The sequence below is a fragment of the Aythya marila genome, assembly GCF_965140915.1.
Source record: "Aythya marila genome assembly, chromosome: 25".
NCBI classification, from domain to species: Eukaryota; Metazoa; Chordata; class Aves; order Anseriformes; family Anatidae; genus Aythya; species Aythya marila.
The window spans coordinates 3963674-3982834 of record NC_139066.1 but is presented as its reverse complement, the minus strand read 5'-3'; the positions used below and the strand labels follow the sequence as shown (position 1 = coordinate 3982834).

At 46.2% G+C, this 19161-nt stretch overlaps 1 protein-coding gene across 1 annotated transcript; it reads right to left on the bottom strand.

Moving 5' to 3' along the window:
- Positions 1-13: 13 nt before the first annotated feature.
- On the bottom strand, positions 14-19125 carry DNAJC7 (DnaJ heat shock protein family (Hsp40) member C7). The gene is made up of 14 exons (XM_082779123.1): positions 18955-19125; positions 9074-9162; positions 8474-8598; positions 8267-8380; positions 7635-7709; positions 6496-6614; positions 6021-6174; positions 5078-5242; positions 3987-4078; positions 2710-2783; positions 2197-2343; positions 1809-1961; positions 1154-1216; positions 14-294 (listed from the first exon to the last, which is right to left on the bottom strand). The coding sequence occupies exons 1-14, from the start codon at positions 19035-19037 to the stop codon at positions 257-259; spliced, it is 1491 nt and encodes a 496-aa protein (XP_082635249.1). The 5' UTR covers positions 19038-19125; the 3' UTR covers positions 14-256.
- Between the last annotated feature and the right edge of the window lie 36 nt (positions 19126-19161).

Genomic DNA, 19161 nt, shown 5'->3' with positions numbered 1-19161 from the left:
ACGGGCCAGCATGGAGGGACCAAAAGATTCAAAGCTTTATTTTTTTTAATAAAGTTAACAGTAAAACAAAATTCACAAGCCTTTCCCTCCCCGAGCTGGTTTCCTCTTCACACACAAAAGCACACAAAACAGAGGTCTCCAACCGAGAAAAATGAAACTGCTCTAAGTACAATGAGACATGATGAAGGAAGGAGTCTAAAGTATGTCCGTATTCAAGGCTAAAATAAGCAGATCAGGTATGTGTGTTTGTTTGTTTTTAGCCAAACTGGAAAAAGAAATTTCCAGGCCCAGAAGCTGAAAAAGAAAATGGAAGATATTAGCACTTTCAAAGTTCAAAGGCAACATGGTTAAACACCATTCTGCAGTAGCTGGATGCCAGGCCAGCACTTAACCCAAACAAAACCATTTGGACAAGTGGGAGAGATTTTAGCTATGATTTCCAGCAGCTAAATTCCAACAGGTAAGAGTGGATTACTGGTGATAAAGGGAAAGGAGGCCTGGAGACAAATTTACAAGGATGAAGGTAAATGGGACACAAACCATGCAAGACTTTCCAAAATTCACTTAACAAAAGACATTATGGAACACAAAATTCCCTAAGGGGCACATTGATACTAGGCAAGTGCTGAGACCTTGCTTGGTGCTGTATAAAACCATCTTACTCCACCGTGTGTGAAGAAAGCCTGACCACACTTGAGGTTTGAAGGGACATGAGCAACAGCTCCTTCACTGCCTCCACTCACCTCAAACTGTCTGAAGGCAGAGACCCTCGGGAGGATTCAGTCTTACAAATGTTGAAGGAGAGAGCTGTGTGACACATATGCACAGGACTTCTGACCAAGAACTGCCTTTTGTTGTTGAGCAACAGCAACTGTATCCGAGCTATGGTCAACTACTTATAAGTAGTAAACACCACTCAGAGAGCCCATGCCTACAGGCTACTTGAAAAGGGAACCTTTTGAATGTAAAAACTAGAACCAGCCATCAGCTGGGATGCTGTGCAAGGCCTTCCAAGAGCTTGCAGACACTTTTATGTAGAAAAGCCAAATACTATTTTCAAACAGCACATCAAGCTTGGGGAAACTCAGCCGTCCTGTCAAGCTATTTGTGTACTTACCACTTCCAAAGCTAACAGTAGGACACTTCCACCTACCTTCAAAACTGAAGCCACCTGGCCCACCGAAGAAGGCCTTAAAGATATTATTTGCATCGAAGTCTACAGGGAAGAAAAGGAAGTCGTAAGATGAAGTAAAACAGATGGTTACAGCTTACAGTTTAGAAACTGCTTCTTAATTGAAGGTCCATAAAGCATTTTTTAAATGGACAAAAAGCTGTAAGCAAATAGCTGGCTTTGTCCACTATAATGCAGCAGCAGAGAGCACTGTTATACTGTACTACAGCAGAGTATGGGGCTACTGACTGGCAGAAAACAGGTAAAAGCAACAGCTGTGAGACAGTTCCAGTCACAGGAGCAACCTAAGAACTCTGGATAAGCAATATTTTGGACCAAAACCTTTCTGTGATGTGATTTTACATTGCCTACGAAAGACAGAAGCCTCTGCGTAATGGTACCTACTATCCAACAGCTCTGTCAAAGATATTCTGGATTATATGGCACCTATTATCTGCAACTTCAAATAGTCATTGCATATCTGCCATTCAAATACTTCTGCAGACCAAGCCAAGCCACTTCACAGGATTATTACAATTGAGAGGTCAAGAACTGCCAGGCTGCTTTAGAGGAGAAGGCAGACTAAATGGTCTAATCTTTTTAAAGGCTGCCACTACAGAATACCATAAACACTTACCACCCATGTTCAATCCATCCTCTTCTAGATCTTGTCCACTATCATAGCGGGCCTTCTTCTTGGGATCTGACAGGATGGTAAAGGCTTCACCAACCTCCTTAAATTTCTTCTCCTCTTCCTTCTGTACTTCTGCACTTGCCCCACTGTGTCGGTCTAGTGATATAAAAACAAGCAGGAAAGAAGCTTTGAGTTTCTAGTGTAAATGGAAAATACCACAAATTTCCAGCTGCTACCACGGACTTATTTTAGATTTCTAGCGTCAGAAAACTTGTGTGTCCACGAATTCCCTCTCCTATTTATGCTTGGCTGTAAGTGATGGTTGTGGGGAGAGGGGGGATGTGCATGGGCAGAGGGATGAAAGCAACAAAGACAGCCTGTTTCTGCATACCTGGATGATGCATTAGTGCTCTTTTCCTGTAAGCCTTCTTGATCTCATCTTCAGAGGCATTTTTGTCAACCCCAAGGATTTTATAGTAGTCTTTCCGTTTGCTCTTTTTCAGTTCCACCTGTGCATTCTTTAGAAGTTGCTTGTGTTCTAGAAAAAAGTGCAATGCCAAGGGAAAGCAGCTTTAGTGTCAGGCAGTTTTCTGCTTTAAAAAAGGCTGACAGACCAACATGTTGAGGTGACCTGGGCTGAAGTATTCAAGTGCCACAAGGAGCCAACCTCCTTGGATTTAAAGCCAGGCAGGCTAATTAAAGTCTAACTACATTTAATACCATTTCCAAATGTAGGTAAACATCCCAGTGCTATTTGTTACACACTGAACCAGAAGGACAAAGCTAACTCTGTCCATTTCATTTCAGGCTACAAGAAAAGACAACTGTTAAGAATAAAAACCATAACTAGATGGTTTTTGAACATGTTACAGAATATACATGTACAGAATGCTCATATGCTTACCTTTTGTTTTTTCTGTCTGATATACTTTTTCATAGTCTCTTACAGCATCTTCATATTGCTCTGTGTCCATGTAACTGTGGAAAGAAACAATGGTTGACAAGGTATACTTCACGGAAAATATCAAAAAGGGGGTGCAGGTACAAGCTTTCTGGATGGATATGAATTAAGGAAAATATGTGCACTGGGCTTCAGGAAGAGCAATCATTAGAGGGACCCACAAAGGGTGACAGCTACACTGAATAGAAGCCTAAGCACCTGCAGTTTATGGGAAGTTCTGGCACAGGAGCCTGTTCTCTGGGCTCCAAGCTGAGACCGCAGTCTCATTTGGCAGCACAAGTTCTACTTTAAAGATCTGATAATTACTTCATCCAACAGCAGGAACTAATACCAGCCAGTATCATTTCAAGGAAGCTGGTGCAGCTGTACACTAGCAGCCCTGTTTAGAAGTGACCATCCTGGCACCTCAGAGAGGGACGTGTCCCTGCCTGTTGGCATTTCAGCCCTGCTCACGTCTTACTGTATCACAACTACTTACTGTAATTTAGCAATTACTGAAATGGAACTTCAGAAAAACACCAAAGGATGCAAATTAAAATGAATGCACAACAAGAAGGCTGCAGTAATGGTTTTGGTTCACCTACAGGCCAGGCAGCTTGGTCACAAACTAGGGAACCATCAGTACTGAGCAAAGGAGCAAATAAATGTGCAGTCAGAACAGAGCTTGATGACTTCTCTGGTTGGTGCCAAGTTACAAGACACACAGACCCAAACATCCTTTGTACAACTCTCTCAGCCTCACTGTACTACATTGCAGTATTATCTACAGCAGAGATATGTACAGCCTCAGATGATTTCCCTTATAGTGGAAACAGGCTATCCCATTTCAAAATCCAGGGTGCTGGAAGCATGAAACAGACAAAATCTATTATTCCCAGCAACCTTTCTGAAACAGCTTAGAAGAGACAGGTTCTCTGGGAGAGAACAACATCTTATATTAGTATTTAAAAAAAAAAAAAAAAAAGGCAAGCCAAGCTTGAGAACAAATCTTGCCTGAACACAGCAACAGATAGACAGACCCAGACCCACGCAGGCAGGACAGACTGCATACTTTCCTGTCTTCTTGGCGCCACAAGGAAGAGAAACAAATTCAGGGACTCTTAAGACAGAATCTTTTATTCATTTAAGCTTCAGATTTGTTACCCTGTCACTCAGTGCTGTAGGGAAGAGGTTCCTACCCACAAACCTGCTCAGCATGTCCATAATAAACATCTACTTACCATTGTGCTCTCCTCAAGTATGCTTTGATATATGTGTCATCCAGTTTTACTGCATTCGTGCAGTCATCTATTGCTTCTTCAAGTTTCCTAAGCTACAAAGTCAGACAGAAGTTAAGTGAATCCCAATCAGAAAAAAATCTGCTAATCAGCATTGTGATTTTAGGCAAGTGGAAGTTGTATAGAATTTTAGAAAAGTCTCACTGGTTTTGTGGATCTACATCTATGACATTTTTTCCCAGTCCCCAAAAGCACAGAGCTTTTCTTCTCTAAGGAAAAACTAGAAACTTTGCTAGTGAAGTGGTACAACTACATGGTGCTGCTCTACAAAATGCACTCGGAAACAAGGGGCTTCCTGAGAATGATTTGAAGAATAAGATGTCCTGGATTGAAATGGAATAAACTTAGAATTATTAAGCAATTGTTTTCAGACACAGCCACATAAAGCGTCCATTAAAGCAGCCTCTGATTTATCCCACTTCCTAGGTTTGAAAACAGCCCATCTCTTGACCAAGTATGGGTGTTGAAAAGCCCCACTGATCGAAGAGGGGCATCAACACAGAGACAGCTGAGGAGGAAACATGCCTAGAGGAAAAGCATGATGGAAATCTGAAGCACTGTCAAGCAAATGCTTCGCTGGAGAGTGCATTACCAAAATACAACAGCAACTCCAACAAAGGTGTAAAATTTTAAGTTACATCAGATTGTTTTAGATCAAAAAATGAAGCAAGACACGATCTACAAAAAGAACCAACAACCCTCATTACCAGGGAGGAAACGAATAAGGATGCCTTTACACTGATTAAGATAAGGCCACACTACATTCCTCCACTCCCTCCCACTCTGTGGGAGTATTTGCCCAAGTATTTGAGTTTTGTTTCTTCAGGAGTCAACTTCTTTGGCTGTTTGGAACAGATCCAATTGTTGTGCAAGCACAAAAACCTGAAATATTGCCTATAGCACTAAAGGATCCAGCTGCCCCTGGAGCCAGAGAAGCATATGCTTTCCAAAAGAAGTGATGTGGTATTTATAAACTACGTGGTGAGGAATACAACCCGAGATCAAACGCTACCTGCCAGGTGACCATTTCTTACCTTTGAATTAACTGTCCCCCGGTTGCAGTAGAGTTTGGCATTTGTTTTTATGTTATTTGGATCTATTCCTAGTGCTTCTGTATACAGTTCATATGCTAGTTTGTAGTTTCCTTCTTTAAATGCTTTATTCCCATCTTCTTTCTTTGCTTTAAGTGCTTTGGCATTCTGAAAGAAAATACATTCCGGATAAGGACGGTAGGTCAGTGATTCAGGAATATGAAACACCTTATTTTGCTGGGTAAGGGTCTTCAAACATAATTGTTCTAATTTGGTTTCAGACAACATAGCAGGATGCAGAAGTCACAGACTTGCTACAGCAGCTGAAATGAGATGTAAGCATTTTGCTTTTCCCAAAAGAGAAGCATTGAGGAAGAGCCAGTGCCAGTTACAGGCATTCTCTACATGAACAAAGTTTGCCTAATGTTTAAGATGAGAACATGCCAGTGAAATAATTTATGTATTTAAAAACAATAGGAGCAGGACCTCACCTTTTGACAGCTTATACAACTAAATAAATCTTTCAAAACTTGATTAAAGAACTACAACAGAGTAGAAAGGAGGGAAGGAACTTCCTGAAAGAAACAGTGTTTAAATACAGTCAGCCTGTAGGCACTAAATTAAATCTGTCTCAGAAGTTCTTGGAACTGATAGACCTAGCTTTATTGCCCCTTGATCAGATACAGAAGCAAAAAAGAATGAAAGGAAAGCAGTCTTCAGAGAATCACAGTATCACAGCTTTCTGAGAAAGAGCTTCCAGCAGCTCACAGTTATACCTAAAGCAGCCCTTTCAGGAAGGACTTGACTCACTATTTGCTACTGGAGATCTGGGGAATGATTATTTTGAGGTACGAAGAAGGGATTGCTTCAGCAGAAGCAAGTGTTTGGTTTAAAGAAAAAAAAACGCGGTAATTTTGCAGTCCTGACCTCAATGCTCACAACTTACACGGCAGGCAAGACACGCTTTCTCGTGATCAGGAGCCATCCTGAGTGCCTGGACAAAGAACTGCACTGCCTTCTCGATACAGTCCTCATAATAAAGGCAGAGACCACGGACATACAGAGCATCTGCATTTGTAGAGTCCATTCGTAAGATGTCACTGTAAAAAACAAACATGGTAAAAAAGTCATCCTATTGCAGTTTTCTTCTGATCTCCAAAGCATTGCTCCTCTGCTGAGATATTTAATTATTTTATCAAGTCTGTGGCAGGGTTCTTAGCTGAGCCTAAGTACAGTTTCCCAGTACAATTAACTGAACTCAGGCAAATTTCCCCATCACCATTTGCATTAAGGGATTTTATTATTATTATTATTATTATTTTTTTAAATATATATCCCCCATCCATTTCAGGTGGTGAAATATTAGTAGACAGGACATACCACCAGCTGTTACACAAGTTGTAGGCTTTAAAGATGCTCACCTTGCTACAGACTGTGCTTCTGGATAGCGACCCAGTAGTGCTAAACATTCGGCCTTGAGGATTTTGAATCGGTGACAAGCAGGAGCAAACTCCAACGCACGATCCATGCAAAATACAACCTGATGTGAGAAAAACATGAATGTGAACAAAGCAAAGATCCAAAGGCTTAGTTTGAAGGATTGCCCCATTGCCACACTTGAGATTCCATATTTGTCTTTGAACAGGAAAATAAGTGTGCAGACAACTCTTCTGCTGGATATATGTACTTCATTAAAAGTCTTCCTTACGAGCATTTTTTTTTTTTTGTAAGGGCTTTGTGTTTAAAGGTCTGTGGCCCCTGCTGTGTTACTACACCATAGCACTATACAGAGGATTCGAGGAACACCTGTGCAAGTTCCATCCATTTAACCCTTCTGAAACTGTGGGCCCCAAAGAAGCAGCCAAGGAAGACAATTCTGCCCCTGTTTTCTGCATCAGAAAGACATGTGGGAGGGACAGAAATTCAATAGATTGAGACAGTTTGGACTGGACAGAACACAAAAAAGTACAGTGCAAGGCCTGATCTTACACTGGTCTGACTGCAATGGGCAGGGTGATCTAATAGGTCTTTTCCATCTCTGCCTCTCTGGTGGGGACATCTGCATGAGAACAGGGTCATTGTTCCACCAAGGTTCATCTGCCTTCCCGGCCCGTGACATCACGAGGGCCTGCTGTGGGAAGCACTGTGCTCCAGACTGAGAAGCCAAAGGCTTCTGGGTGAGGAAGAGCAAGAGCAGCTCCAGAAACAAAGATCACATTTCATGTAAGCCTTCCCAGTGAAGCGAGACAGTAGAATTAAATTATTAAATGCAGTTACTGACAAAACCTGTATCAAATTCTTCATGGTTCCACTCACCCTACAAAGCCTGAACCAGTCACCCTCTTTGCTTTTCGTTTGTTCAGGGCTATGAGACCATGAGCTCTGCCTTTTTCACAGATACTACAGTTCATGACCCTCCTTCAGTAGCTGAAGTATGTTGTACAGCACCTCCCATCAGGACGCAGCTAGTACTGAGCAGGGGGATTAGACGTGCATCTGGCTGAACTGGCCAGGTATGATATTTTCTTAATGCTACAGGAAACAATCAAGTCAATCTTACCTTTCTGAAATCCCGTTTCTCAAAATCCACTTCAGCTATTTTTTCATATTCTAGCACGGTACTGGCATTCTTTAGCTGAAAGACAGCAGAACACAGTAAGCCTTGCAGGACAGTCACTGCCCTGTAACGCCACCAAGCACACAAGTGACCAATCCCTAAAGTGATGTCGGAGCAAAAACTTCTGCAGACCACGAAACAAGAATGCAGATCACAAGAATACTTTTGCCAGCATTAAAATCAGTATGAAATCATGGGACCCAACTGGTAGCCCAAGAAAACGTACACTTGTGAATGAGACACAAAAGAGGCGGCAGCCTTCTACATGCTGCTTCATCCATTTCCATGCTCTCTTCTCACCATTCTTCCCTTAGTATGCTGGGGAAAGACTGGTTTTCTCTTTTCTTAGCAGAAAAGCATGGAGGCTATCATGCACAGAAGTAAACTATGCAACCTGTCGGTTTACTGGGAAACAGACTTCGATACCACCTCATTTTTTCATTACATCACCCAATCGTTACTAACCATGCCCATGATTCCACCTTGCAAATCAGAAGCAAAAGACCTGCCAGTTCAATCCATTTCCTTTGACAGCCCCATCCCCCAGGAGTATTTCAGCTTTCAGAACCTCTTACCTCTTGCTGTGCCTGAGTATTCTTATGATCCAGTTCTAAAACTCGTTGAAAGCAGCGGCTGGCAGCCATGGCATTCCCTAAGGAAAGATGGCACTTCCCTTCCCGTAGATGGCCCTGAGAAGACAATTAAAAGGGAGTTGCAAGAGCTGTAATAGGAGGAAACAAGGGCATTCAGACGTGTACCAAATATGAATTTTTCCCACGTACCCGTACAAAGCTATCATCCAATCTGACAGACTGCTGAGCATCTCCCAGTGCTTCTCGGAATCTCCCCAACATCATGAGGGTGGCAGCTCTGTTACCATAATAACTGGCATTGTTGGGACAGGTATCTGGAGAAAATGTAAGAGCACTGAGTGTAATGTAAGCAGTAAACTCAAAAGTCATTGTTGGATTCAAAATCCTTCCCACTTCATGACACCTGAGTGGCCTACGATGGTGCATGAGGGCTTAGAATTGCAAATCAAACTATTGCTCCTCAACTAGACACAGGATTTAACTCATATAGAGCAAAAGTTTGTGGCGTTTGGCCTGGCAGCACTGATGACCCTGAATTGGGACAGAAAGCTGGATTGTTTCTTGCTAAAAATATCTAGGGTAAAGGACAAGCAAAAAAAAGCTGCAAATGACCCACATGAGCACTAACTTGCATTATCGTGAAGTTTTGCAAGGCAATTAAAGCCAGCAAAAAGCTTCCATCCAGCATGTGCTGTTAGAAACCCTGCTGGTGTATTTGGAAATCAATCACCAGCTTTGACTTTTAGACACTATTCAGCAAAGATCATCATCATCACCAACTGCTCTCACCTATGGCTTTTGTGTAATAGTTGTACGCTTCGTTGTAATCTTTCTTGGCGTAGTATGCGTTTCCTTGTTCCTTGAATGATTCTGCTTCTCTGAAAGGAAGTAAAACACAAGGGACAGAGCATCAGAACACATTCTGACCAAAACAAAATGATCCCCAAGCAATCTTGTTACAGCTCTTCAGCATTCCAAACACTTGTAGCTGGTTGCTGTGAGATTTACTCTGTATGCACTGCTCATGAGAAAAGAGCAAACCACATCCTTCTGGCTCTCAGATAGTTCAGCACTTGACTAGGGCTGTGAACAGGGACACGACCAACTCAGCCGAGCATTACAGATGTGCAATAGCAGTCCAACCACACCTTTGGACAACCTTCCTTCAGTCGCGTCTAGAGCTGAGCAAAAATTCAGGTGGATGTGGTTAACCAAGCAGCCTACTTGCCTAAGCGATGCATAACCTTAGTAGTCATCAACGTCAAAAAACTGAGCGTTATCTTTCAGAAGTAGCCCCATATTGAGAAGCAGGGCCAAGAACAATTTCTACATTCAAAAGACAGCTAAATAGAGGAGAAATACGGGCACAAGTCTCAAGGAGAAGCTTGGCACTGCCTTGGCAACAGGTCCAGAAATAGTCCTCACACTCAAGAGCAAGCATTTGCAGAGATAGGACATTTAGAAACACACAACATATGGTTTAAAGCCGCATCCCTTAAACTCTTGAAAGCACAGTTTCCCCTAATGGAAATTAAACCCTTCCCTATCTTCTACCTTCATTTTAGATCAGCAGTCTGAGAGAGAACTCGTACCATGGTGTTGTGACGTTTAATTCAGTTTTTACTGAATCAAATTCAGTGATTTAATTCACTCGCTTCCCTCCTAGACTAATGTGTCAACAAGACGAGACTGGCTCAAAAGCGGCATCGCCATCTCCAAGACGCAGCAGTCGCTGCTCGTGCCGTGCCTTTGAGCCTCCACTGCTGTAGCCAGAGCAACAGGCACTGTTTGTCCGCTGCCTGGAGCACTTGTACAAACAGAACTCTGTCCCCAAACATCAGGGCTAGGACTAGCTCAGGCTCCCTGCTCAGTGCCCTACCAGGGACGCAGCCGGCACATCTACGAGCCCCAGCAACCAGCGGCGAGCAGCCCAGCCAAAGTCATCCGCACGGGGCAATGCACAGATCACGAGAAGTACAGTTGAAGCTGACCATCGCAGGTCATCCTACTCCTCTTTGAGGGACTGCCAGCTGATCTGAATATAGCGTTTGCTGAAGCGACGAAGCAGAGGCCAAGGAAACTAAAATAGCCGGGTGCACGGAGCAGAGTTGTGCTTGCGGGCTCAACCACGGGCGGCTTCCAGGCTGTGCTGAAATGCTTCAGCGTTTTCTTGAGGGAAGGATCCAGAAGAGAAGGTGTCTCTTTGCACCACTTATTGCGGCAAAGCTATTTACAGGGAAATCCAGGGTAAACAAATCCAAGCCAAACCAGAGAACACGGGGACAGAGCGAGGAGTCGCAGGGCTTTTTATACACAACTACTTTCATCCGATTCCAGAGCAAGCGCTGGCGCATCAACTGCTTGAGAGCAATTCTGATGCCTGAGGAGCTTTATTTTGGTATCTGGCACTACAACTCTAACAGCCAAAGGCCCAAATCAGAGCAAGTCTCCAGCCTATCAGGTGCTATAAACACGGAGATAATCTTTCCCTTTAAAATTCTAGGCTTATCTGTCACACATGGTATAATGTAAGCGATCCAGGTCTTCGTTTCTGTGCCACCTTTACAAAATTCAAAATGAGATGCAGCTTCAGGCAAGTTTCAGGACAGGGCTTTGCCCAGGGGAAGCAAAGACTCATCGTTGATAAATCTTATCCTTAGGAAACCTAACAGGACAGAAGCCGACTGTCTTCACAGACGGCTGTAGCTGCAAAGCATTCGGTGGAAAAGCAGCGGGGGGCTTACTGTGCACTGATGCCATCCCATTTCTCTGCGCTATCGTGAGCAGTCTCTATCAGTGCAAAAAATAAAGATGGAAAGGAAGGCTGCATTTTAACAAGCTGCCAAAATCAAAGACCTGAGGGTGCTGAGCAGGTCTGATAAGAGTCCACCACCGCTTTGCATTTCTATTTTGGAAGCACCTAGAGATCGGAGCATCACGTGGGAGCTGCAGTTATCTGCTGGGAGCTGCGCTCCCTACGAAGCTGCCAACCCAGTCTCCTCTCCAAAAGGGGGAAACGCTGCCACGGCCCCGCAGCGACCGCAGGGCACGGCTCGGAGAGGCAGCGCGGCACCAGCAACGCTCAGCGAGCCTACTAGGGAGAGAACAAAGGGAATTGTGTTGCAACAAGTTCACATGTTTTTAACCTCATTGAGGCTTGCCATTGGCCATTCCCACACAACCGCCTCATGCAAAGGGTTGTTTTCACAGAAACAGCACAGTTTTGCCAGCTGGCAGAACAATAGACACAGGGAGCTGCCACTCCGAGGGCCTGGGGGGCCAAAGCTCTGGTACGTGATGTCGGCTTTCGTTTTTAAGTTTCACTCTCAATTACACTCCCGGCACGGGCCAGACGCACCCCTCCGGTACCTCTGTTGATGTCAAACAACGGAAACGCAACGTAATCACGCTGGCATGTTTCAGTGCAGTAGGATGAGGAAGGAAGAGGGTGCCAAAGAAACAGGTCGGCGCAGGGCTCGGCGGATCCTCTTGCCACGGCTCCTGAGGTCAGCAGCACGGCGCTGCACGAAGGCTGGTAGGTGATGTGCTCCTTCGTCCAGATGGAGAAGTGGCATCCCTCCTGCTCCCCTACAGGCTGCTCTCAAGGTCTAGAAGCCATTATGGGCTTGCTGCATGGATGTGTTTCCTAATCGGTGAGGCTCATGCTTTGTATGATCAAAAATGGGTCCAACAAAACCTTTTTTATTGACTGTTACACATCAAGCACTTCAAAATGCAGTGGAAGAAAATAATCAGCAATTCTGCTCTACCCTGGCAGTGAGAAGTTTAACCAAAAGTCTTTGTTTCTGTAATTATAAACGGGAAAGGAAATCACAGATCCCGTTTACATACCTTCACTCAGAAGCTCCTCGTTGTATGGTCTGAAGAGAAGGATGAAGGGTATTAATGGCAGAGCTCATCTCCCTGAGCCTCTGCGGTAACCTGCTTAGCCGACCAGCCCCTGATTCATAAGTCTTTCAGCAATTTTACCTGTCATGTCAGAAGGAAGCACTGCCTAAGAGCTGGAGGGCTGGCTGCCAGAACACCCCGTCTGCCAACAAACTGCTGGGAAGAGTTGGGAAAATGGGAGAAAGAAAACAGATGCACAGCAAAACCAACTCTCACAAAGCACCAGCATTATGAAATGCTAGAGAAAACATGCGAATACAAGAAACACTCACTTCTACTCTTCTTTTTTTGGTCTGTTTCCCTTTTATGCCTTTATTTTAGCACAGATTGATAGACCAACAAGTCACAACACCTCAGCTACCTGTGGCAGAAAGGAAACATGCAAATATTTCTATTGCTCACATAGCTTAAAGCTTACTGATGAAAAAAGATGATGAGAGGAGAAAAAAAAATTCCTCCGCAGCACAAAGGCAAAGCCAGTTGCTAGAAATGCAGAGCTTGTGGTCTGAGATCCTAGACACAGAAGAGAAGCATCTCGCCCCAGTTGTGCTCCACTGACATAGAAAGCACACAGAAAACAGTTCTTGTTTACCACTTGCCATAACAAGAAAAAATGCAGATCTCCTGATATCACTGGTAATTGTTCCAATCCAAACAGATGCTGCAGCCTGAATGAGATCATTCTGCATCTCGCACTGATGTAGGCTGCATTCCCCACTTGCTACTTTTGAAACTGAAGAAGAATCGTGCTTTGCTAAAAATACGCCCCAGGCTGAATGGGTTGCTTTGTTCGGAGTGGGTCGTGTCTTCTCAGGGCCTCTCCACATCGAACGCCAAAGACAGGGAAGAGCCACCCCGAGGACCTCGGGAAGAAGCTGGTCTTTCATTGCTTGCGTGCACCAAGGGCTCACAGGGAGGGAACTGTGTGTTGTAACTCTCCCCCCGTGAAACAGTCCATTTTTTTTTTTTTTTTCCCCTTTTGTAACATTTGTCCGATTCTTCCCCCGTCACCCTGGAAGACCTGCCGTCGAGGCAGGCAGCAGCCACCCATCCCTCACGCTCCTCTGGTGCACCCAGAGGGCAGAGGGTGCCACCACCACCCTCCTGCCCCTCGCCACGCCGGCGCTCGCTGCCTGCCTGGTGGGAGAAGGAGCCGTCACAAGGCTCCCTCTATATTCCCCCTGCCCTCTGCTGAAAGCTCAGCCCCTGCTCGTTCGCAGAACAGCCGAGCTATGAGAAGCAGCCAGCCCGCGCAGCAGCGACACAATCCCACGTTTGCCTAACAACTTCTGCCTCCTCCTCAGAGCTCGCACACGCGGCCCCCACGCGAATGCCGATTGCGGCTTCCACCCCTCCTACTCCAGCTCAGAGGGAAGAACACGCAGACCTACCTTGCAAGGCATCTCGTTTTCCTAAACCACCGGGATCTGAAGAGGAAACACCTCCCAGGTGTTAGCATAGACCCCGCTCCTACACTAATATAGGGGTACACTCACTCAAAGCCACGCCATCCAGCTAAAAACTCCCCATTTCAGCAGGCAGCACGCTCGGTATCTCTCAGCTCTCACAACCATTACTTCATCTCCTGCCTCCATTACAGAAGAGACACCAAAAAAAAAAAACACAAAGTAGGATTTAAGGAACACTATGAAATCCTATTAGAAAGCTCAAGTATCTCAGGGTCACCGGGGCATTGTCCAAAACCAAGAAACCCAAAGAAATCCCAATTTTAACTGGGCCAGCTTCTGCCCCGTGGACAGCCATGAGGTGCCTTGAGCCTGGCAAATCTGTCAGGCCTCAATTTCCATGGGGATGCCCCAAACCAAAAGGAACACACCTGCCTTTGCCAAGCCATCCTTGCAGAGACTTCTTCCTTAATAGCACACGGTGCCTCTATCCCGCAGTTTCCTTGTTGAAATCCAGACGAGATTCTCAGCTGTCAGATATTACTCAGCTGCTTGGGTAAAATAAGTTTGGTGATCTCAATACAGTTCACAGCAGGCAGATGTCTAGAGCTTAAAATTAGCTGTCGTATTTGCCACTGGACATATTATACTCTCCCCTCCCTTCTCTCAGGGCTCCAAAGGGAAGCCAAACACTAAGTGAGCCACGGAGATGTTCAGACAATAAATACCTCTCCGTGGGCTTTTCCAGGTTAGGTTTTCACTTTGCAGCTGGGGATTTTGAGTGAAGGGAATGTCTAATCTCATTAGTAGTGTTGGTGTTTTCTCTCTGGCGTGTGAAGGAAGATTGCAGGGGCAAAAACAGGCCCCCCGAATGCAAAACAAAAAAAATCACCTATAACATATCCTGTGATCATCTCCCGGGGCTGGACAAGTCTCACGCTGACCCTATTGCAGCAGAGACCAGAAGGGATATAGAGCAGAACAGCAAACCAGGCAGCGCATTTCCCTGCACATCAGCACCCCCCATTGAGCAAGGAGTGGGTTTACTACCAGCTGCGACGGATCAATGGGAATGAAGACATTGACTCACGGCGTGTCCCAAACCAGGGAAATCTCGAGTCTGCGTGTGCTAATACCTGGGGAGAACTTGAGTCTGCGTGTAATAACCCTGTACGGATCCTGTAAAGGCTCACCAACTGAAACACAAAATAGAAAGAGCTGCCTTGGGGCCTCAAGTCTTCCTGCAAGAGTGGCCATGAGCAAAATCATTAATAATCAATCCAAAGAGAGTACAAAAAAAGCCATGCTGTCCTCTACGCACGCCCCAGAACGTTCCCAATACCCGAGGACAAACTCGGATGAGGAAGACCGAAAGCCACAAGCACTAAAATATGCCACAAGCAGAGAGCAGGAGCAAAGAAATGAGCCAGTCCTCGCCCCGCAGCTGCGAGTGAAAACAGCCAGATGAGTCCTGAACTTTAATTACGCGGTTATGTAATGCACCTTGCGAGCAGAGCTCGGTATTAACCTACTTCATACTAATGGCTCAATCATTTCTGGCAGGGTCACACCAAAGCCTTCCTGGAAACCCACAGAAGGGTCTAGAACCAGCTAGAGATCGCTCTCTTCCACAAAGGCCTGAGTGAAGGAAGCCAGCCAGCTGTAAGAATTACACGGGAAGACGACCGCATCTACAGCATCATTCACCCAAAAAAAAGGCCGTCTTGAGATAAAGAAAGGCTTGAATTGCTAGTACTGAGCATCTTCTTCAGGCTGTACGCAGCATCTACCTAATTCAGAGTATTCAAATACTCTGCAAATGTATGGGAGCCTAAGCATCGATGCGAGGAGCCTCTGCTGTTCCTCATATTATCCTAAGATCATAATTAGGCATTAGTAAAATAGGCTGGATTTACAGCCTGGGAAAGTCGAGTGCCCATTTGCAAGCAGAACAGGAATACTGGAACAGACTATTCCATCGCTGAGGCTGATCCACAAACAGAGCCCCTCCAGCCAATTCATCCCCCAAAAGTCCTGGCAGCACTCCCTGTAAAAGCACTCAAGTAAAGGCATTATTCACCAGGAGCCCGAGCAGGACGCAACCCATTTCACGTAAAATAGCAGCGGAAAGATTCGTGCTAATCATCTACACCTGACAACCTCCAGGCAACATCTGTTGGACTCACCAGTGACCCACATTTAGCCGAGGTCTGAAACCTTTTTGACTTCTGCACCATTTACTTTGTGTGGCAAATTTCACGTTCATTGTTGTATTAAGGTTAACTATGCTTTCCTGCTGAGGCATCAACATATCTGAAGACTGCAGCAAAAGCACTGTAAAAGCAGCGGTCTGCACAGATCATTTCACAATATTTTCCAAATGGTTTGAGATACCTCTTTTTAAGAGGCTTCTGCATCCTTCAACGCTGAAGAAAGAGGAGAAAGATCCAGTCTTAAACACGGGCATCGGACAGAACCTCGAGCTGCCAGGAAGATGACAAGGAAATTCTCCCTGGCAAAACCCCAGCAACCCCCAGCTCTCAGATCCCAAGCTCTCAGATCAGCTGGGCCAAGGGAAAATCAGCTCCCAGGGGTTAGAAACCTTCAAAATTTAGAAAGAAAAGCGACTTTGGGGGGATGGACCAGCCCCTGACTGCACAACTCGGGCCCTGCCCACCAGCTGCTGCCCTGCAGAGGCAGTAAGAGCACCACTATCTAGCAGATAAAATTAATACGGTTACATCAACCCTCTTGTATAAGGACCCGCACAACTTGTGCGGCCGCAAACAATAATTATCCTGTGACCACACTCTATTCCTGTCCCTTAAACAACTTGTGAGTGAGCCACTCAGCGTGTTTACAGCTGTTTCAGTGCATTACAATCATTCTGAAATACTCCCTGCTTTTGCCAATTTCATTATCTTAATTAAGCCACAGAGAACAGAATCACGCATTCAGACAAGGGTTAGTCCTTTAAGCAAAGTATCCGTACCGTGTCACACTGTAATTCCTAAAGAGAAGTACAGAACACAGAAACCCTCGATGCTAACTTACAGCAAGTAGGGGTTTTCATTTATTTTTGCCGTTTTCTGATAGAATCTAGCACAGTCACATCATAAAGGCTGCATTATACCAGGTTCAAGAGTATGTTTGCGTGTGCCCGTGCAGCCCTTACACAGCTCAAAATGCTTTACAAACGTTAGGCACCTAATTAAGCCTCCAATTACTCTCCCTAATACAGCAACTATCACCCTAATTTACATTAGATCAATCGAAACAGAAGTTAAGCAACTTATGTAAGCCTGGAAGGGTCGCACAGTCAAGAGACTAACGCACAGGAGATTCCTGACCTCAAGAAAATCTGCTCTGACTGTTTAAAGCCTAAACTTTCCAACCAAATAAAAAGAGAATAACTGCCTGTAGAACGTCATCTACTCACACCTGGTTTTATGTCATTAAAAGAGAAATGATATCCCAGAACGACAAGAGAGGAAACACTGTGATAGCACCTCCAGAAGCACAGAGGGACTGCATGGTAATAACCACGGAGGGTGGTACTGGCCTTACCATGCCAAGACAACCCAAGATGACCTAGCCTGGCCCTGTTCTTCACTGCTGAAACTTCCCTTCAAGGCAGGACAAGGACCAAACGCTCATCTCCACGACCACACTTCTGCAATGAAAGTCAGGGAGGAGGAAGGAAGGGTGGTGTTAGAGGTCACCGTAAGCTGACAGTGCCTTCAGCGTGACTGTTCCATTTGGATGTTTTTACCATTTCAAACATCACGTTTAATTAGCCTGGAGGAACGAATCTCACACAATCAGGGCTTTCCCAACTTTACGGGCCGTGCAATTTGTCGGTATCCTATGCACAACGCACGGGTGCCTCTTCAGCAAGATTTAATTGAACTCCTCAGAATGACATCACCAGGAAGCTCGCTCCCTCCCCGTGCTGCTCCCCAAGCCTTCAATTTCTGACAGTAAATAAGCAGCGCAAAACACCTCGGGCCATCAATACTATTTTTGAAGATTGTATTCCTCAGAGGCCACTTTCGGTTTTGTTTCTCCTTCTGATTTTATCAGCTGCATAATTTTCTGGAACAATTGCCTCACCTTCCACAGAAGGAGCTCTCTCCTTCCCAGCTCCCCGGGAGATAACAGACTGCCAGCTTTAAATGCTGCAGAACCAGCAGAGTTTCCTAGACATTGGACTTTTCCCATTTCATTGCCTGCAGTGCCTGCAACACACAGCTGCTGGCAGGAACGAGATCGCTCGCTCTTGAGATGAAAATGTGCAGCCAGAAGACAGGCCGGGATTCCTATACCTGCCCCAGCCGACACCACTCCCCTGGGCATGCTGAACCAGACCGCTTCAGAAATAAACCAGCTACTGGAACTTTTAATAGTCACTTGGAGGGCCTCTTTAATCACGTTAACGTTTTCAGAGCATGACACTGGCCTACAACTGACTTTTTTTTACCCCCCTTTCCATTATGTCCAGCAAAACAGGACAGCATAAGAACTGCTTTAACTACCACGTAAAGATTTCAAATGTTTACAGGCCAAGGAAGTCAGGTACAACACAATGCTAAGACAACAGACACAGAAGAAGCAAAGAATGCTCAAACCTAAGGGTTTGAGGCCGCCCCTTCCACAGTTGAATCATTTCTTTCTCATCCTAGCGAAAGCTTTCTTTAGGAAATTAACCGGCGTGGCCTCAAGACAGAAAGGATGTTATCGGTATCGCAAGACACTCGAGCTGCAGTTGACTGAAGACAGGAGGACTGAAGGCTTCGCTCCAGGAGGTGCGGAGAGAGAAAAAGGCTGGTGGGGACGGGGATCCTGGTGGGGACGGGAATCCTGGTGGGGACGGAGGCCCTAGGAACTCGCACAGGACACGCAGCCGAGAGCTGCCGAGCTAACCCAGCACCTAGCAGCCAGCACAGCCCCTCGCTGCAGGTGCCACAGCTCCGGGCCCAGCGGCCACCACCTCAGAGCCCCGGCTCCGAGCCCCTGCCCCCGGCTGTGCCCTGTGTGGGACCGGGCAGGGGGGCGGGTGAAGGCAGCACCCCACTGCCCTGCTCAGCACCCGGGCTGCCCCCCGAGCACCTTGCTCAGCACCAGCCCGGGGTCCAGCCAGGAGAAGCCCTACACAGAGCCTGCACCCCCCCTTCTTCATCTTCCTCATCTTCCTCCTCCTCCTCCTCTTCCTCTCGCCCCACACCCACGGAGCCCCGCACACCCCCCCCCCCTCCTCCCCCGTTTCCCAGAGGAAGACCCGCGGCCTTCCTCGCCATCCTGAGGAGGATGGAGGAGGAGGAGGAGGAGGATGGGGCCGGAGGGCAGCGGCCGTACCTCCTCGCCTCCTCCTCCTCGCTCTCGGGCTCGCCGGCTCCCTCGGGCGCCGCCATGATCACGTCGCACTCCGCCGCCGCCATCTTACCGCCAGGCCGGGCTGAGGAGGAGGAGGAGGAGGAGGAGGAGGGGAGAGAGAGAGGCGGGGGGGGAGGACGGGGATGGGGACGGGAAGGGAAGGGGAGGACGGGGCCGGGCGCCGAGCCG